Source organism: Diplotaxodon limnothrissa, linkage group LG5 (assembly GCF_057381915.1).
Source record: "Diplotaxodon limnothrissa isolate DT_005_m linkage group LG5, D_limnothrissa_male_GT1.1, whole genome shotgun sequence".
Classification (NCBI taxonomy): domain Eukaryota; kingdom Metazoa; phylum Chordata; class Actinopteri; order Cichliformes; family Cichlidae; genus Diplotaxodon; species Diplotaxodon limnothrissa.
The window spans coordinates 36,458,480-36,478,832 of NC_140600.1; the positions used below are offsets into that span (position 1 = coordinate 36,458,480).

The 20,353-nt window shown below is 38.5% G+C and overlaps 1 protein-coding gene across 3 annotated transcripts in view; it reads right to left on the reverse strand.

Moving 5' to 3' along the window:
- The window catches only part of tox2 (TOX high mobility group box family member 2), an 84,792-nt gene extending 74,750 nt beyond the window's left edge, over nt 1-10,042 (reverse strand). For all 3 annotated transcript variants that reach the window (XM_085354672.1, XM_085354671.1, XM_085354670.1), the window contains exon 1: nt 9,950-10,042. In XM_085354672.1, the coding sequence (XP_085210798.1) occupies nt 9,950-10,042 (93 nt within the window). The remainder of the gene's footprint in view (nt 1-9,949) is intronic.
- Nucleotides 10,043-20,353: the final 10,311 nt, after the last annotated feature.

Sequence of the window (20,353 nt, forward strand, 5' to 3'; positions counted from 1 at the left end):
TTATGCTGAGCAGCAGAAAGTACAACAAACCAAACCAAAAGGAACAAGGAGATCTGGCGCTCAGAACGAGACGCTTTAGCCAATTTGTAACTTCATCAGCACGTCTTGATACAGTTTCTCCTGAAGTCAATTAAAAGAACACTAGATGGTGTATACCTAAAAGAACTGACACCTTCCTCCTGCCAAAAATACGGTGATTAACCCATGAATGGTGTCAGCATATCCTGGGGAAAGTACGATGGGAGGTGGCTATTTCCATTTTGGATAAATTCCTCCAGCCAGATTCAAAAAGACTCTTTTTTCATTAATTACTTATCAGAATGCAATAATTCTGCATCTAAGGATGCAAGTCTTTGTAAACAACAGCCTACGGTGCCAAGAGGTAAAGTTAAACAACAAAAAAACCAACACAACAACAGTAATTACAAATACAACTCGAGATAACAAGACAATTTGGATTCAGATATTTTTTTCTTTTAAAAATGTTTCAGATAGTTTTTGTTTTTTATTTTCATCACTGCAGCGATGCTGAAAACATTTCCAATTAATGTTTCAGCCCTTGATTAAACATCAAAAGATGCCTTAAAAGAGCTTACTGGCAAATTATTTAAAGTCTCTTGGGAATTATTTTTTTATTATTATCATGTTTTTTTTATTTTTTTGAATGCTTAGAGAAACTATAATCTCAGAGATGTTTTCTATTCTACCCCCTGGGTAATTACAAAATGGCAGGCAAATAAATCATCACACTGGCGGTATCTGCGGATGTCTGTGTACTCTACAACTGAGAAAAAGGTCCTGAGGTGACCAAAGTACCTGGCATGGTATCAGACCTGCTATGCTATGTTTTCCTTAGTTTGTCAAATAATTGCCAGCAATCTTCAAGAATTACATAAATAACAAATAGAAACATATTTTCCATTTGCTGTGAATGGAGATACTCAAATAATAAATATAAAGTAATTTAAGCAATTTTTTTTTAATGATATCTACGCTCACTTAACCAGAGGTCTCTCTCTCCTTAGCTCGCTTTCTCTGTCACTAAATCTGTCTGAGATCCCAGCCACAAGCAAGTGCCTTTGTGTCAAAGATTAAGTGAAACCAGGAGTGCCAGCAATGCCGCGTTTGCACTGTGAACACACTCAGTCTCAGCTGCACCAACACATCAGAGTACTCAGACATAAACAGCTACTGTAGATCAAAAATAAGCTAAGGTTAAAAAACTTTCATAAATGTAAATCTGTTATCTATTTATTTAATCTATTATATAGTACATATATTAAAAGCAAGTGTATAAGCAATGCCAAATAAGACTTGGCACTACTTGAGAAATGCATTTGCATCTGCATTTTACTACAGGGTGGCTCCTGTGTAAGATTAAGTGTTTTTACTACATAAAATTGTCACTGAAAATGATTGGGTAGCAAAGTCAGGCTATCAACACACAGAGAATATAATTCCTGGAAAGTGAGGCAATACTACAATGAAAACATTATGAACAAAGCCCAACAGTGCCAGAGGTGGTTTACAAGACAGAGGCAAAAAGAGGCCTTGGGGGCACTGTGGGTTTGTAGTGATAGGGAGGGGAATCTCACACACACTTGGCTCAGGGAGGCACAGAAACAAATGGCACATGGTGGACGACCAATCGCTGGTGGTCTAACCAGCTGACTAACTTCCGGTGCAACCCATAAGTGACTCAGTAATGATTTACTGACAAGTCAAAGGTTTTTTAAATACAAATTTAAAAGACTGTCTTTTGGATACATTTTACTACAAATCATTTGAATATAATAACAGTGATCGCACATCAGCTGCTAATGCTAAGCTGCTCATAGTATCAGTTACAGTGATCTGTGGCTTGAAATGTTGCTACATAACAACACATTTCTGTGGTCTATGAGCTCACATTTGCACTTGTGTTTATTTGTGTGATGTGACTGCATGCAAGAACGTCTACTTGCAAGAGAGTGTATGTCTTTGAGTGTCTCTCAGTGGTCCTGTGGTCTTTGAGTGTGGACCTGAACCAGCCGTCTCTAGTTCTGTTTGCACAGGACATGCCTCAGGAAGCTAAGACAACTGTTCGTGTTTGCCCAGGCTTGCGAACCCGACAGCTGCATTCTTTGACACTCTGTTTATAAGTGTTTTTATACATTTAGCCTATGGAATCTGTTGGATCATGCCATTCTTGCTGACCTTTTCTAAAGAAACACCCATCAGAAGGAGAAAGGAGGACTATAACGCCAACGAATAAATCATTGGCCAACTCTAACAAGTACATTCTTCCTGACTTTCCTGTTCCTGTCTCCATTAACACAACAAATCTTTATTACAACCAGCACTGAGTCAACAGTGATAATTTACCATCTAACAAAAAAGCAAGAAAAAAAATCGAATCATTCCATTAAATAGCGATTTGGAGCCTTAACAGACTAAACTAAGGATGTTAGAAACACCACATCTAGACCTGTTCTGTCATAATTTGCACGCTCTGACCTCTCAAGATCCCCCAAATCGCTCTTACCCATTCTCCTTTTACTCTTTCTTCTCCTTGGTGTTTCATTTCCTGCCCATCAGCCTTAGTCTTCCACCATTTCAGCTACAGCCTTTACTGGCAAAAAAGTCACGACAGTACCAAAACATATGCTATAACACAACATTCCTATAGAGATGAAATGAAAAACAAATTAGTGGATGAACTCTAAGACGTTTGGAGAGTGGCGAGTGTGAAAGTGAGAGATGATGAGATCCGTCTGTGCTTATTTGAAATGTTGATATGGTTTTCTCGTACAATGGTTACGCTAATTTAAGCCTGCTTTACACAAATCTGCCAAGTCCAATAACTGTGCTCATAATCTCCAGCATCTAGAATAATCACTTTGTGGTCTATTTGTTTATGAATGAAATGAAGCAATTATCCTAATGAAGATCAGCTTTCTTGCTGGGGGAATTGTAGAATTTCAGCACAATGAAAATGTTTTGTCTTTGTTGCATCCATGTTGGCATGCTGATTCCTTAATCATAAAACAATGGGAACAACCCAAATTTTATTGTATGATAATTAGGAACATGCTATTCACAGTTGGGATTCTAAAACTGTAGCAACGAAAAACTGAACTACGCACTTCCTGACCTGAAGTCTAAACCACATGCATGTGGATGCTGCTAAATGTCAGCAACAAGTTTGGCTGTTGCTATTGGCGAACCAAAAACATACATTTGCACAGCAAGAGATCAAAAGTTACTAATGGCTCATTTTTATAATAAAAAGCCTTCTACGCAACAGCTTTTATGACACTCACTACTATGTTTGCCATACTTATCTCTGCTGAAGCATGTTACATTTGTTTTGTCTACAGAAATACAGAGACCTCACTCAACAGACATAAAAGTGCAACTCGACTTAAAGAATGAGCCTTCAAGTTCAACAAAGAATGAATCAAGGGTTGTATTTCTTTTTCTGCAGTGCTGATGGAAAGCAGATGAATCTGCTCTGAAATGCTACTGTAGCACACTGAAATACTGTCAGCTTTCCCTTCCCGTCAGCACAGTGAGCAAAGAACAGGGCACAGAAATAGTTAAATAAATCAGATAAAGGAGATCTTTCTCCCTCTTTTTGCTTCCCTCTCACACACACACGCACACACGCACAGACATTCTTTAGTGAAATCCATCAATCAGCATTTCATGCAGTTTGGGTTTGAACCACACCAAATGCACTAAAACAATAAACGTCTGTCTTTCAAGTCGCTATCTGGACTGGAACACATCTGGTGGCAAGGCTCATTTTGGTTTCCACATCGTTGAATGACATTACAGACTCAATGGCGAGCTGAAAAATAAAGTACCCCTAAAAATCTCTCTCCAGTTTCCCTCCACCTACAGACCCTTCTCTTTCTTTATGCACACACCAACCTTCTTCCCCCCTCCCTTCACTAACCAGCTAACCTCTCAAATGCTATTCCACCACCCATCCCCCAACCAATCAAGAAGTGAATATAAAGCAGCACAAGGAAACTGGGCTGCAGGAGGGAGGTGATAGGGGGGGAGAGACAGCCAGTCAAGGCAATTGCTACTGAGAAACCAGTGGCCTCCTGAGGTGAAGACAGTTTAAAATGCCTTGCCACACTGGACTTGACTTTACACAAGTCACAAGTGCATGATGCACACACCCAACAGCCAGCTGAGGAGCCAAGAGTCAAGCCTGACTGTTGTATTTTGGTTTCAAGGGGCTGTGACGATAATTAGGGTTAATGTGATTTAATGAGGGGCATGAGTTGAACCGGGGCTCGGCCGATTCACTTCGTAATCAACGTCAAGATTGAAATTACTCTGACACCTTATGATGCGGCTGTGTTTCGCAGTAACTTACAGCTTGTCATGCACGTCACCCAGGCTGAAAACTTAATATCAGCCTCACTCTAAAAGCAGTCTGCTGATAAACTTACTGAATGATAGATTACAGGCTGATAACAGCGCAGAAATTACTCGAAATGCAATAGTATATCTCTAAAGTATATTGGGAGGAGTTTAAAAAATACACTGTCATGATTCAATTCTTGGTAATATAATCAATCATCAACATAAATAGCCTGTTTCTATGGACCTCGGTGATTAAGTAGATAACGAGGCAGGATAAACTATAGAATCTATTTTCAGCCATACATGACTTATGACCCTCTTAACACCTCTAGTAGCTCTGAGTCATGTCTGGTCTAGATTATAAAGTACAGAGCACTGGAGTGCTGTGAGTCTGGTTGACTTCTCTATCTTGTAGGTTAAACTCGAGTCCATCGTGGTAAATCCCTGTAATGGATAGCTGTATCCCCTTATTTGCTCTCTGTACAGACAATAGCTGTCCTTAAAATACCCCATGAAATCCCAGGCAGATACAGCTATAGAATAGAAACTACAGTATCACTGATGTGGCGAGATTGGGGCTTTTTCTTGTGATGCAACTATACTGTAACATAGAAACATAGCTAAACAGACATGAAGCCAAACGAGGAAGCTTGGGTTCTGCGTGTAACACACTTTTGGATTTAACTCAGATGAAAAATGCAGTCGTACCTCTATTTCGCTTTATTGTGTTTCAAAACAAAACCATCACACTCCTACTGTAACAGTCCATGCACACAACACAATCTAAGCCCCACTGCTCCAGAGAATAACACTGTAGCTACTTATGATTAACTCAAAGACACAATCAGCCCCAGGCGATCCAGCTTCCCTCCATAACCTTTTGACATTGCTGCTGGGAAGGTAAATGAGAGAAGAAGTTAGACACAGCGAGGGGGGTGGGGGTGGGGATGTGGGGAGACAGAAAGACTTCATTATGAATACAGCCAGGAAGTGGTTAGACCAAAAAATTTAAAATTAAAAAATAAAACAAGAGAACTTTACAATAAAGACAGTTTAGTGATTTTTAAATCCAAAACATAGCCTTAATTCCATGTGCCGACTGCCAGTAACTGCAAACTCGCCACTTGTAGTTCCAGCAACACAGACTGCATTTTTCCCTCTGGTGTGCATGCGAGCCATGCATGGGTTAACATTTTCCCAGTGAGAATAGTTGGGATATTGCAACTCGGACTGGCCAGTCAGCAGAATGTTATGAATGGGCACAATGAAAAACCCCAAGTCCATGCTGTCGACCCAAGAATGCTTGCCTCCATGTAATTAACTTCGCTCTGTGTACAGAATGAGGTACTGCTGAAATAACTCTTCTTATTTCTGTTTCTATTACTGTCATGTTTTCAAGAGGGGGAAAAAAATCACATTCTGAGAATTCAAATGGAAAATATTTTTGCCTGTCCATACTTTGAAGTATCCTGTGACTAATACAGTGATTTGGATAGCACTGGAAATGGAACGAACCACTTAAAAAGGGGTGATACGTGCTCTGCAAAAGCTGGCCTCATTGCTTTTCGAGTGGATGAATGTCAGCTAATGGTAATGTGTATTCGTGTAGTGATGTAAAATAGGGCATAAGATTAAACATAAGATAAATGTATAAATGAGGTATACCTTAAAACCTGTTTCATACATACAGCTCACCTCAAAGTGTTTTAGCAATTAGATTTGCACTTTGCACGCATGCAAATATACGCACACGTGCACGCATTTAGCCCTAAATAAAATCTCTAAATAACTGATAGTGAGTTGGAACAGACTGCAACTATGTAAAGAGTAACATCTGCAAACCATCGAATTATAAACCTACAGTATAACTACAGTATAATTACACGAGAGGCTCCCTCTTGGGCACTGTGTTGTTAGAGGGAAAAGGGATGAGGGGAAAGTGGAACATCTACAGTAATCTATCCAACTTCATTTCACCGGAGTGATTCTGCCTCGGGGTATGCACAAGTCATAATGCATTTGACAAATAGTCTCCCACTAAAACAGGCATTTGCGAAGAAGTGGCCTTCAGCGCTGGTATACACAGCTGAGTGTACGCTGAACAAACAAGCCTCCCACTCAGCGAGGAAAGATACAGAGAGGCTTCAAAAAGATTAGGAGAAATCTTGGGCGAAAAGTAAAGATGACTCACAGTGATTGTGCAAGTGCAGGACAATGCAAGTTGGATGGAGTTGAGAAGAGCAACAGAGCCGTGGGGTTCTTAACAAAACACAAATCGATGCTTTTCTCATGTGTTGTTCTTTGCATTGTTCTGAAATACGGGCGCACAGGTTGTTTTTACAATGAATTGCAGAGAATCATCATAACGGTTTTAAAGAATATCTTTATCCTTTTGGTTTTTGAGCGTGAACTTGACTGAAAAACAAAACTAAAGCATAACCTTCTGATTAAATATTTGGGTGATGCTTACATTCTCTTGTCAGTTTGTTAGCATTAATGTAGTCATCAGTCATGCAATAAATCCTACCTTCAGATTACAGTGCTCAGTTTTAGTTCTTACAGTTGTTTTAAAGAGGTGTTGATTTAACACAGTGACTACAGTATTTAGGTTGCAGTGCTAGCTATATATACTGACTACACTGTATTCTGCCCATCCCATTTATAACACAGAAGAAAAGGCCAAATAATGAAAACACCTATGATGAGGTTCCTGGAAGTTAGCTCATGTAACATATTTTAACAAAAACTGAGCACTGTAACCTTCCTGAAGGCAATCTGTGCTGCAAGAATGTTTTATTGCATCTGTTTTAACAACCTGTCCCTGAATAAAAGCATTACATTAACAATCTTTCCTTCCTCTGCTTCTGATTTCTAAAAAAAAAGTAGAAAAATAGAGTAGAGATCTGATCATTGTGTGTGCACACAATTTACAGTCATTCACACAAAGCTTAACAGTCACCCTCAGAAATAGATTTGACTTTACACCACTAGAACAGGAAGCCATACACTTTTTTATATGTGAACTGTCCCACTTTGTATTATGTGCACTTCCTGGTTGGTGTATTTAATACTGTACTGTAATGCATAATTACACGAGTGATTGTCAAACAAGCTGTATATATATATATATATATCGGTGTGAATGTCTTCAGGAGGCCACGTTTGGGAGTTTTGTGCCTATTTGAAAACATGCAGCTCTTAACATTGCTTAGAATTATGTTTGCAATTTACCATGGAAAAATTAAAAAAAAAAATATCAACAGCAATGACTAACTGTCTTGTGAATCTGACTTTAAGAAAAAAAGAAATCAGCTTCCTCACTTGCTGATTGAAGTGGCATTAAACAGCTGCGGTGCTTCTAATACTGAGCCACTCCAGCAGGTCAACTCCATACTTGTGAATTCAAGGCGCCAGTAAGATGAACTATTGCCAAAAATGTCTTATAAAGATCCTGTATCATTATTCAACAGTTACGTGTAGAAGCAGGAGTACAGTGCAGATAATGTGTCGCTTTACATCATGGTCACAGCTGTTACTTTAGTAATGACAATGTTATATGATTCTGTCCTTGAAACTCAAACCTGCTCCTTACCGGGCCAACAGCCTCTACGCTTGCTGAATCATGATAACCAATACAGTTCATTGTGTTAATACTACAAGAGCTGGGACGCAGCCTCAGTCAGAAACAACAAGGTCCTACTGTGATCTTCAGTAGATAGCACATCTGCAGCTACTCTGTCTGCCTACAGTGTATGTGTTTAGCTAACCGCACACACACACACAATTATACAACTTTTTCAAAATCACAAAAAGATTACAAAAGTACTTCTATCTGAATTCTGCTTCTAGTGATAGACTAAATTAACGTGTAAAACAAAATCGAGCTATAACTATGAACACTTCATTTGGATTTTAAAGACTGATGTTGGTGTCCCAGTGAGTCAGGAGTTGAGGAATAACTGCAATCCTTGTAAACCATTCGCGTATTGTGATTCAAATCTCTCTCCAAGTATGTGAGTGTTGGTGTAGAAGAGTGTGTCCACAGGCAGCTAACCGCATGTGTTGGACATGTATACATACAGGTGACTGTGTGCATGAACAGGATAGATTAACAATTCAAATATTGTACTGAGCTATAATGTTTCACTTTGTCATCAGCAAAAGCTAACTGCCTGCTGGCTTTCTTCCAGGTGCTAAGGCAAGCAAACCAATGTGAATGGCTGGGGGTATACTGCCTTCTTCTAGTTCTGCTCAATAGTTACTGGTAAATGTTTACACAAGTTTTACCTTGACCACCGCAGTAAAAGAAACTTGGCTCATTACTTGCAACTTGTAACCTTGGACTATTAAGTAGGTCTGTATGTACATTTCTCACTTGTAGATGCCAAACATTTTTCTGCAAGGAAAAGAATCTGCAATGGTGTCCACCATGGACAGAGTGCAAGAGTAAAAAGCTTCTCTCTTTACTGTAGGCCCAACATCAACAGGATATCAATAACCACATAATTCAAGAAGGAATTGGAAAATCCAAAACGCACTACTGCAGATGCAGCCTTTTCTTTCCTTTCTTTCAAAGAGCCTGTTTTCAGAGATAGATAATCCATGACAGGTGTTAGCACTTCAAGTTGTTCAATAAACGCTTCTTTTACTACTGAATCGTGCGTACAACGCAGTTAATTTTTCCAGCACTTCTTATCAGTGTTAATGTAAACACAAACGCTAATATAATAATCAAACTTTAACCAAACACGGAAGGCTTCTTTTAAAGGCAAAGGCGAATAATCATTTCTAAAAAGTTATTATGCGCACAATGATGTGGTTGAATTTTTGTCCATACAGGTGTTGATAACCAAGCATGCCAAAATATACTAGTGATTAGTACTAATGGAAAGTATCTTACCGAGCAATAATGCAAAATAAAACAGACGAAAATGCCAAATCACGCTGCAACATGTAGAAGTATAGTCTTAACCAATACGCATAGCATGCTCTCATATTTCAACGCAATGCTGATAATTGTATTTCGGAATAATAGTGCACTGGCCCTGTAAAGTAGCTGGAAAGTGTATTTCCGCAGTTAATTCTGAAGCATTTAGATCATATAGAAAACATTCTGGCGGTCTATATATATTAGAAGACAAGAAAAAAATGCACACGTTCATTTTGTCCATTTGTCAGTTTTGGTTGTTGAAAGCAATCACCAGCTCCTCCGGTGCGCCAGATAAAGTGGTGCGCTCCAACTCTGCTCACAGGACATCCACAGCACAACGCAGCCCCAGTTTATTCACACTAACACACAAGCGATTTGAAATTAAACGCCACCTCACGTGCACGATCTCAAAGCAGGTGTCCTTTTTAGCAAAGTTTATGAGTCCAAATACATTAAAGAAATACAACGAAGTTGACGGGGAAATGCAGCCTGTCACTCACTGATCCCGAGGGAACCAAAAGTGCAGCACTTGTCACTAGAGGTCTTCAAACAGCGTGCCTGAAAAAATACGACCCGTCTGCCACCATGCGTATTCAATATACATCATGAAACTTATGGCTGCACATCTGACCGACTAAAGTAACCGTAAACGTTTACCTTGTTGGAATGGTAATAGTCCAAACCGGAGTCAGTCGGTAGCGTACATGAACCCACGCTTGAAGGGGGAGCTGGATAAAATCTGACGTCCATCTCAGAGTCCGCAAGACTGACGGCATGAAAACGTAGCTCCCAAAAAAAAAAACCTGTGCGACTTCTCTCTCTCCTGCACACACACACACTCACACACACTCACTCACTCACACACGTCTCTCTCCCTCTCTTTTTTTTCTTTTGTGTATCAAACCGAACAAAAAAGTAGTACGAGAAGATGTTCAGTCTTTATATCCGTCCTACAGTTACTTCGGCCCTAACTGCACGCTGATGCTCTCATATATAACATCCCTATAAAGTTCACTTGGAAAGAGGGGGGAAAGAAAAGACAGATGCCCGCCTCAGTAATCTCTGAAACTAGGAAGCTAAACAGTGTAGTTGTTTGACAGCGAAACAAGCCGGGCGTGCTGCAGGTGAAGAAATGATCTTGTCTACGGTTTCTCCCAAAACGCCCGCTCTCCGTTCCTCGTTTCCAGACGCGCTGTAGCTTTGTCATGTGGGAGCGCTCTGATCCATCCATGCGTTCCCGTCCACTCAGCAACTGCTAGGCTGCGACCTCTACCGGTCAGAGGAGGACAGGCGAGAAGAGGGTCAGTGGGGCTGGGAGGATTGACGAGGTATAGTGAAGAATAAGTCTTTATTAGTGAGTTTAAGTGACCCTCAGATAGTGGGCCAACGACAGCCTCTCTGCGTGGTCGTGAGAGCATCACAAGTTGATTTAACACTGGGGTGTGGGCATTTGGCTGATTCAAAGAGCTGTAGAAATGTTTAGTTTTTTTGTGAAATCTCTTTGAAATGATCAAATCAGCTCTTACACAGGCTCTGTTCATCTTTTAAAAAATGGCTAAACATCTAATCTTTACTATTTAATTAATTTTAGTGTAATAACACTATATCTGACAGACACAGAAAATACAAATGCATTCAATTCAATAGGAATTTAAAGCTTTATGTTATATTTTCATGAAAACATGAATTTATGCTTTGAGATTCCTGATATGACCCTGAATTTAAATGACGTACTTGGTATGATGTGCAGCCTAATGCTGCCATAATTTGGACCATAAAGTTCACGGTGAATCTCATTAACTTTTTCACTTCACTTCATTATTTAAATGTTGTTTACAGCAGTTTTGTCATATAAATAAAAAATATTGTTATGTATTTTGATGCATTTCAGTGAGTCGGCAGCCAGTGGAATACATCTCACTTATAAATAAAGGAATCTCTGTATCTCTGTGTATCTTCTTCGCATTTCACAACTGTTCATCCGTCCAATTTCAAACTCGGGAGTTTTATCTCAGTGGACCACAGAAGCCATGTGGATGGTCAGTGGTCTCATATTGTGGTCTCATTTATCATCTACCTATTGCTAGGTAATGGGAAAATACTTGACCTCACATATGATGTCACAAATCTCCCTTCTGTGAAGAAACCAGATCACCACTAATGTGGCACATCAGATAATAGAAGACTAGAAGTCCCAACTTTGCTGAGGGGAAAACAGTTCTCACCTGATTTTGTATAGTCTGAAGGTGCAAAATAAATAAATGCTTAAAGGCTTCCATCTACTGGATTGGAAACCTTAGCTGGGAAATGGGACAATATGTTGGTTTTTTTGTTGTTGTTGTCTTTATAAGCCACCAAACAGTAAAATTAATCATTTTATGGGACAAAATTTGATAGAGGTCATAAGACATTGGGTATCATCGAGACTTGGAAAACTATTGTATCTTGACACTTGTTGTGTTTTCTGATCATTTAATATGCCAGGGTTATCTGGTGTGTTGGTTTTTGTAATTTAATAATGCTGTTGAAAGTTTGACAGTATTTAGGTTGTGTTACAGTGGAATGTAGATCATTCAGAAATCTGTGAGTTGGTTTTTGATGCCTTAGCTAACTATAGTAGCTGGCTAACTATGGAGTCATGGCTATGCAGAGATAGAGTGCTAAAATCATTCTCTGACACAGCAAAACCTAACATTTTTAGCCACTTTAAGGTATTTTACTGGTGTCAGGCATCTGTTGCATTGTGTAGGGATAAATGTTTTCCCCTCCACCTGACCTGATTTTCTCACTATGGCGATATAAATTGTTGCTCTAATTTTGACCCTTGAATTCACACACATAATCACATTCACACACAGCTGGACAAATAGAAAACATGCTCACACAGCAGTCAACACAGCATGATGCACACACAGAACAACCATAGCTTTAGCGAGGTACAGATAAGAAAAAATAACCTTGCTCCCAGCCAAATGTGTATTTTTACAAATGGGATGAAGTGGTGTTGTGTGCTCAGTCTTATGGCTATGTGCAATTTATTCTTGCGTTCTTGCGCAAAGTGTGTATTTTTTCTCTCACTTTGAGAGTGTGTTTATGTTAACCAAGCTGCCATTGTTATCCCAGTGGGTGACTTTTTGGCCCCCTCAGGACTCTGCCCATGTCCATGTTGCTAACACACGGCATGGTGGCTCTGGCCCTGGGGTTTGAGCCTGCGTTAATACCAGGCACAGATGGGTTGCACCATGGGCTTGCTGTTGCAGTCTGCCATCAGCTGCCAGCTCAGGCTGTCCTGACTCCAATCTCATAAGGTTAACTGTCACAAGGATACTGATTTCTTCCAATTCTGTACCTCTGTGTTGGATTCCTCTCTGCCTGTCTCTCACTTTCTCTCTCACCGTTACTCGTTCGCTCAGTCGCTTGCTTTTACAGCAGAGGATACAGTACACAGGGTTATCTGGCACATGAGGACTCATGCCTTCATTGGGAAAGAATGCGTGTAGTTTTTTTGCATTACAGCCTTACGTGAAACAGAACAGTGAAGGACTCATGCCATATATTAGGAAAATGGGTGATTAAAAAAATAAGTAGTGGAAGAAATCGGGTAAGTGGAAAAAAGTGCAAGCGAAGGATGCCGGTAAAAATCGAGATGAGGAGAAATTAATGTGTGGTGGAGGGGCACAGAGAATGGTGTAACATGTAAATAAAAGGGAGATGACACACAACTGAGGCATAGTCAGGAAAACTTTAACATTCAAGGACAAAAACTTTCCAGTGTAAAATGCAAATCGTGTCATCCAGCTTACCCTCTATTCATCCATTCAGCACAATAGTGGCACAAACATTTTTATTGCCACGGTAAGAGCTCCTGCTAGCATCAGGAAATGAGAGGAAAAAATAAAACATTAGTTTCCATTAAGGGTTATAACCTTGCTTGTACTTCGATGATGTCAGGAGCGCTGGTTTAATAACTTTATCTGAGCTGTAGTCATTTTACTTTTCATAAATTGATAACTAATTTTTCAATGCAGAAATATAACATTTAGATGAAAATGACTTTAAGACCTCAATAATTTTCCTTTTTAAATAAAGCAGTAAAAGACCTCACTGATGTTTGCAGTGCTTCGTGCTAAACGCAAGCAATCAACTTTGGAGAGAAAACATTCGTTTTTCGGTAATTGACGTACAGTTTCACTTAAAAATAAAGCACTTACTGATAAGAGGCAGAAGACAAAGACGAAAACACTTTCTTCTTTTTCTACTCTGCCCCTCAGATCTCTCCGCTTCCATTTAAGTGAGCTTTTAATTTTTCTTCCAGATAGAAATGTGCACTGATTATCAACAATTGCTGCTTTGCTGTTTTTTAAGTAAATGTTTAACTCACATATATCACAAGGTTCCCTAAAGAACACAAAAAGTGGACTCAAAATTAACTGTGACTTACTAAAATATCACAAAAAGTAGCAACTTTCTACCTTGTGCAATATTAAACCTCTAAAAAAACAAATTATCAGTTATGTTGATGCAGCACATGTTTACCATCATCAGCTTTTCAGGGTTATTTGTTGACTTTGGACTGACATGTTCTAAGCGGATTCTTACAAAAAAAAATGTGATCAAAAGTGGGGGTTTTCCTATAACAATTCACCTATATTCTTTGATGATGTTTAAAGATCAGTTGCAAATTCAAACGGCAAAGACAGTGACTGAATTTTAAATGACCTGGTTAGAATTCTAAGACTGTCAGTATGAGAGAAAGCAAAAAGACAAAGACAACAAAGTACAGAAACAAAAGGTGATTCATCAGTTCCAAATGTGAGTCAATTTGCTAGATTCTGTAACTACAGGGAGAATTTGACAGTGTGTCAGTGAGAAATGTTCTAACAAGGATGCATAATTTTGCTATTTATTGGCATTATCCAGTGACTGCAACCTAAATGACTATATGCTAGGTTATTTGCATTTATAGCAGCTTAGCAGCAACGGGAAATATGTTACACATAAACCATTCAAGCCTATTAAAGAAGTCACTGCTGAAAACAACAACAAAAAAAACATACCTTACTTATTTACAATGTAAAAATAGACTGGTTTAATCACAAGACCACTCAAAAGGAAATGGTTTGGGTTAAAATAATCACCTTGTTAAGGTTAGGGTACCTCGGTCATCGTTCTTACTGTTTAAGTATTTGCAGGCCCCTAATTTCTCTTTTCAGGATCTACTTGATGAAATTTAAATGCTTTAATTTCCAAAAAAACCTTCTCATACTGTACATTGCTGCATCACCTCTTTTCACCCTCTCGCTAACAGAATGGGGAATAAAACCACAACAAGTCAGCTGGCCTTATCTGGACTTAGTGCAGGCAGCTGTTCATTCATTCTCTGTTTGAGGGTATGCCAAGCTAGCCTCTAGGCAAAAATGTGCCCGTTTGTTAGACAGTGACGTAGATAAGTGACAGATAACATTTGCTACAGTTTCACCACAGCTGACTTTGAAGTTCATTTTCTCTCATCTGCTGGATGTGTGTTACTCAACATCAACTGTATATAAACCAGTGGAATGGTATTTTCCTTGAGTAACAATGTTATCGACGCATTGCTTTTTACCATTTAAAGAAACATTTTCCATTGCTGACAAACAATTTAAAACAGGAAACAAACTCTCCAGTGCTAAAGTTCAGTGTGTCACCAACCCATTCAGTGATTAGTGCTTTTGTTTCAGTGTGGACTGTAGTGTGTTTTACACAAGCTCTTTTCAACCCAAAGATGATAATTACTTTGAATAATAAACCTTTTTTCAAACTACATGGCTCCTAATGCATCAAAATGAAACCCAAACTAACGATAATGGATGGAGATCAGTGAATAAGATGAAAAATGCCTGGTTTGTAACAAAAAAATCCTCTAGACACTGTACCTCCGGAGGTTGTACCGTACATTAAATTCACCATTTCTTAAGTGGCCTTCTCCTCCTCCTACACAAGAGAACACACATTAGCCTACTCTTTCATCTGTAACAAATAAGCAGAGTTATGCAAGTGTTATTTAATGTCACTATAATAAGAGCTTCAGTTCCCCACTAGTTATGGGAAGTGAAGCTGTCAAGGTGGAGTTTCATCAGACACCACAAGACTTTTGCTGTTGGTCATTTTATGCAAAATATTAATGCTTATTCTTCTGTAAAACAGAGGCCAGTGCTTTGGTTTCAGGAATTACCACGAGGACCTCTGTAGGTCAAGTGTTATCTTTGCTGTCATCTGAGCAGAGCAAGGTTATTTTATGATTTTTTTTCCCATTGCATCCACTTACATTGCTTTTAACCAAAATTTGCAGTCCTAAATGTTGCTGCTTACCTCCCTGATTTAATTTAGCACCCTTGTGAATATTGCAACAACATTGCCTTGGTCCACTGTTAGCAATTCCATATAAGGTTGTCCAGAGTACAGCAAACAGCAAAGTAATGGTAAACAGGAAAGAGTTCAGTTGGTCCATTAGGCAGAGAGATGACTCATTAATGACCTGAATCTACACAGAACACTGTTTTTCGCAGTTATTACACAGAAGCAGCATATTTGTGTGGGGAGGAAAAAAAAGTCAAACCCATGGAAACTGATTATGCTAAAAAGACTCACCTTTGCTTTGATTTGTGTCATTTGTGTTCTGCGAAGCACTTTGTTATAGAGCAGCTTGTGAAAATGCTTTGTAAATGCCTTTATAAATGCCTTTATGAATGACTTTGCCTTTGACATTGCCTCTCATGCAATAAATTTCACTTTATGTCAATTTAAGCTACATCAGACTGGTACTGAGGTACTTAATTTTCTGCTTTCATATTTCCACTAAAGTCAAGCTACCTAAATAAAAAACCCTTTAGGTCAGTAAGTTTGGTTGTTCTAACTCAACCATATACCGAAAATGAATTCCTGTTTCTCTTCAAAACTGTTCTACTCTGATCTTACACAGAAGACAACGCAAATCCAGACAAGTAGGAAACAAGACAAACAATGGAAATGATGACATGACAGGATTTGGTGGCATGACATTTTGGGTAACAAGGCACCATTATTGCTCAGATGCACGGTTACAGCTAGACTTCCTAGACACAGCAAGTAGTTTCGTGTTGTGTAAAATTGAAACACTGACCACAATGTTACAAAGGAATAGATTTTTGCTTCAGAACATATGTGCACGTTGTTTTGACCACCAGTACACGACTGTGTTTCTGCAGCACATAAAAACTTTTCCAATTCAGAAACACTTTGTGCCAGAGCTCAAGCGAATTAAAGTGTGCAAATAAACTATTATGTATGTCAGTTCCAGAATAACAACAATTATACGCAGCACAAAGGGCTGCTCAATGGTGAACCTTTGCTAACCTTTTCTAGCCACTGACATTCAATAATGGGACTATGTTGTCTCTTGTTCCTTTGGACAATCATCCATTGAAACAACTGCCATTCATGCAGTTTGCTCCACCCTCTGCGTGACCCTTTTTCATACTAGTAATTAGCTGCTGTTGAATTTCTACCAGATGCAAAGCAACCACGTACAATATTGACTATTTATGTGGATATCTATGGCAGTTTATTAGATTATCATTTGATACACCACTCTCAAGTCTGACATATAACTGGTGCATTGTGATTTGGTTGTATTTTTCCAAAAGAAATGAATTTTAAAATGTCAAACTGTTACTAGAATTAAAATTTAGCTTTGAAATAAGGTGAGGAAATGTGCATGCAATTCTTTCTGTTTTGATGCAAGAAAATGGAAACGATTCCTCCAAACATCTGTGCACAATTGCAAAAAATTACTTTTAATCATGTTTTTACAGCTCAATCATCCCCTCATCCTCCCATTCCACTTCTGAATAAACCCTCTTCTTCATCATCCTCTCATTCCCCGACCTTCTACTTATGTTGCACATGAGAAATGAGAGGGGGATGGGAGGGAAGATGAATGAAACAGGGAGTGGGGAATGAAAGGGAGGGGGGAACAAGAAGAGAGCAAGATTGGGGAAAATGCCCTTTGACTGGATTTAAAAGTCTGTGGCATTTCATTTTCAGAGAGAGGAGAGCTTCATCTCCTTCAGATCCTTTAAGGGCCAACCTAATTGATTAATGTTTCCATCTCATTGAGAAGAGGGGGGTTGTGGTGGGGGACAGGGGGCATTTGAAGCTTAACTGGAGCCTTTTACATTCCCAAGTCTTAAAACAGAACCACCACAAAGAGAGATGATGACAGAATGAAAGTCGGAGTGATGAAACAAAGTGTAAAATTCCAGTAGATGAGTAAAATATGTTGAAGGTCAAAGTTGTTTCAATCTGAATGTAGAGGGATAAAAAAATAGTCGTGTCTTACCCCATAATATAAGCTCCCCTTGTAATGAAATAATGTACGTGTTTTTAGCGAGGTATTCAGTTTTCAAAGAGGCTGTTTAGGTTTCTGCACCTGTCATCCAGCTGGGCAGCAGCAGGCACTCTATATGATTGCAAAATCAAATGTAAGAAATCCACTGCCTTTTCATTGAAAGTGAAGACTGATAAAAATTTTTTAAAAAAACAAGTCACTGACATGAAATCTAAAGTAAAGAAGGAAAATATACTTTCATATCTTGATAATTTAGTGCTTCGAATAGGTGATGTTTTCCCCAGTAACAGTATTTATTTTTGACACATGATACATAAAGCCTTACAGTAATTTCCAGCCTTCCATGCCCACGACCCGAGGCCACGGGAACACAAAGCTGATCATGGCTGAACAGAAGTAATGGAAATTAATGTGAGGACAGACTCATAACATGATAGCTCTGTAGGCTCAGGTGTAAGCTGAGGTATGAATCTCAAAACTCTCTGAATGAAAATATACCATGATTACTTGCCCTTTGCATGTTTTTGACACCAACATGAAAATATTTATATATCGAAGACTCTACAGGCATTTCCAATCACACAACAAAACCAGTGGAGAGAAGCCAAAACAGTACTGACCTTTACCCAACATGGTATATTAAATATGAAAGGTCAGCTTCCACGGTTGGGGGAGGGTGGAAGTTAAGTCTAGCACATAGCAGACACAGACAAAATACTGTAATATCTATCAGGCAAATCCCCGAGCTGCCTTCAGAGGTCATTTGAATGTGAAGGGTGTTGAAGCAAGAGGAAAGCAAAGATACATAGTTCAGCAGTCCTTCCGCTGTTGTTGAACATGAGGCATGCTGCTCTGCAGTTGCATTTTTATAATCCTATTAATCATGCAAGCTTCTGTTACATCTGCTCGACTTCCTGAATCACAAAAATTGCAATTTAATATAATTTGCGGTATTTCCCCCCCCTTAAACTAAATAATACAAACTCCTCAATAACAACTGTACAATTGAATTCTGTTCAGTGTAATTAAGGCTCAGTTTTATAATTCAAATGTCCTTCTGAAAACGGAGTCAGCTATTTAGCTGCCAATCACTCTGCTCATCGCTGAATGCATGTAGTCACCAAACAAAACAAAATTATTTCCCTTTATGCAAGCAGCTGCTTTTCACTCAGAATAAATTACTGTACAATAAGTTTGATGAGAGCCAGACATCTGTAGCTATGTTAACACATCATCTAGTATTAACGTAAATTCTAGATCTTTAAATGTAAATCAACACATTGACTATAATCACAAAGAATTTATATTTATTTCTTTCTCTCACAGAAAAGAATGCCTGTCAGCTTGGGACTGAGTTTTACTTGGGTATTATTATTTTTTTTATATTATATTGCTTTTAAATTACATTTGAACTTAAAAACATAGTAATTCATTTTATTGAGGTTTCGCATTAGTAAAAGGCAACGTTTCTTTCAAATCCACAAATCTAATCCAAATCCATTTTTCTTATTAAAGCATTTACATGTTTGAAAACAGAGGAATTGTTTTGAAAAATTAGATGCTCTTTTTGACATACTCCAAGTCCCTTCATTCGAATCACCAAGTGAGCGCTTTTGTTTTTTATTTTTATTTTTCTTTGATTATCCATCTACTTCATTCTGAGATTGGGCATGCCAAACAGTTTTCTTCTCTCACACAAATATTACCACTGAGAAAGTCATAATGTTATGAATTAATGACAGTGATAGCAGAAAACAGAAAAACTACCAAATGGTTTTCATTAAAGAATAACATCGTGTACTACGACATTAAACATCCATAGTAAAAGCCTTTGCTCCAAATGAAATTGAAGAACTTCAGTTTCTCCTCAGAAACTCTTGAGCTGCGTCCCAATTTTTGAAGATCACATGTCAAATCTGCAGCTAATCCACAAATAACATGTTAGCATCAGTCCAAATGACCCATAAATTCCAAGCATTTCTAAGTTACTTATTGCTGTTGCCTTGTCAAAGACTGTAAGAGTCACAAAGCAAAGTTTACTGGAGAAGTTATGATGGTGCTATAAACAACCCTCAAATACTGGGCCATTGTAAATTGTAGCTTCTATGGTATAGCTCATCATGTCTACACTGTTCTTAAAAACCATGGTGTTTATGTTGGGTTTCCATTATTTACATTTTGTGGGAGGTTTGTTGGTGCTGGTCATGTAACAATGTGATAAAAATCTGAAACAAAAGACAGTGTAAATATAGCATATTACAGTGATAAAGTGAGGATAGTGAGGACTAGTTTGGTCTGAATTTGAGCAAAAGAAGTAAGTTAGTAAGTAAAATTATTTATGTAGCACTCTTCACAGACAAAAATCACAAAATGCTTCACAATACAAAGAATGAAAATACAACATATAACAATGTAAAAACAATAAGAAAGCTGCATTCATCTTACATCTTTACAATAGGATGGTACTGGTTATGTGGACTAGATGCTGACGGACTGGAGCTGTGTGGTGATGGTTTCATAATTTCCATTATAACAATCAGAAGACTAGAGAAAGCAAAGGACTCCTGTGACCTCCTGCTTAACAGTATCTCTTGTCCTTGACATAAAGGCCTTTCTTGAATATATCTCTTTTGTTTGTCTCATCTTTTTTTTATTATTTCATGAAAAGTGTTAAGGATGAACAGTGGTAGGCA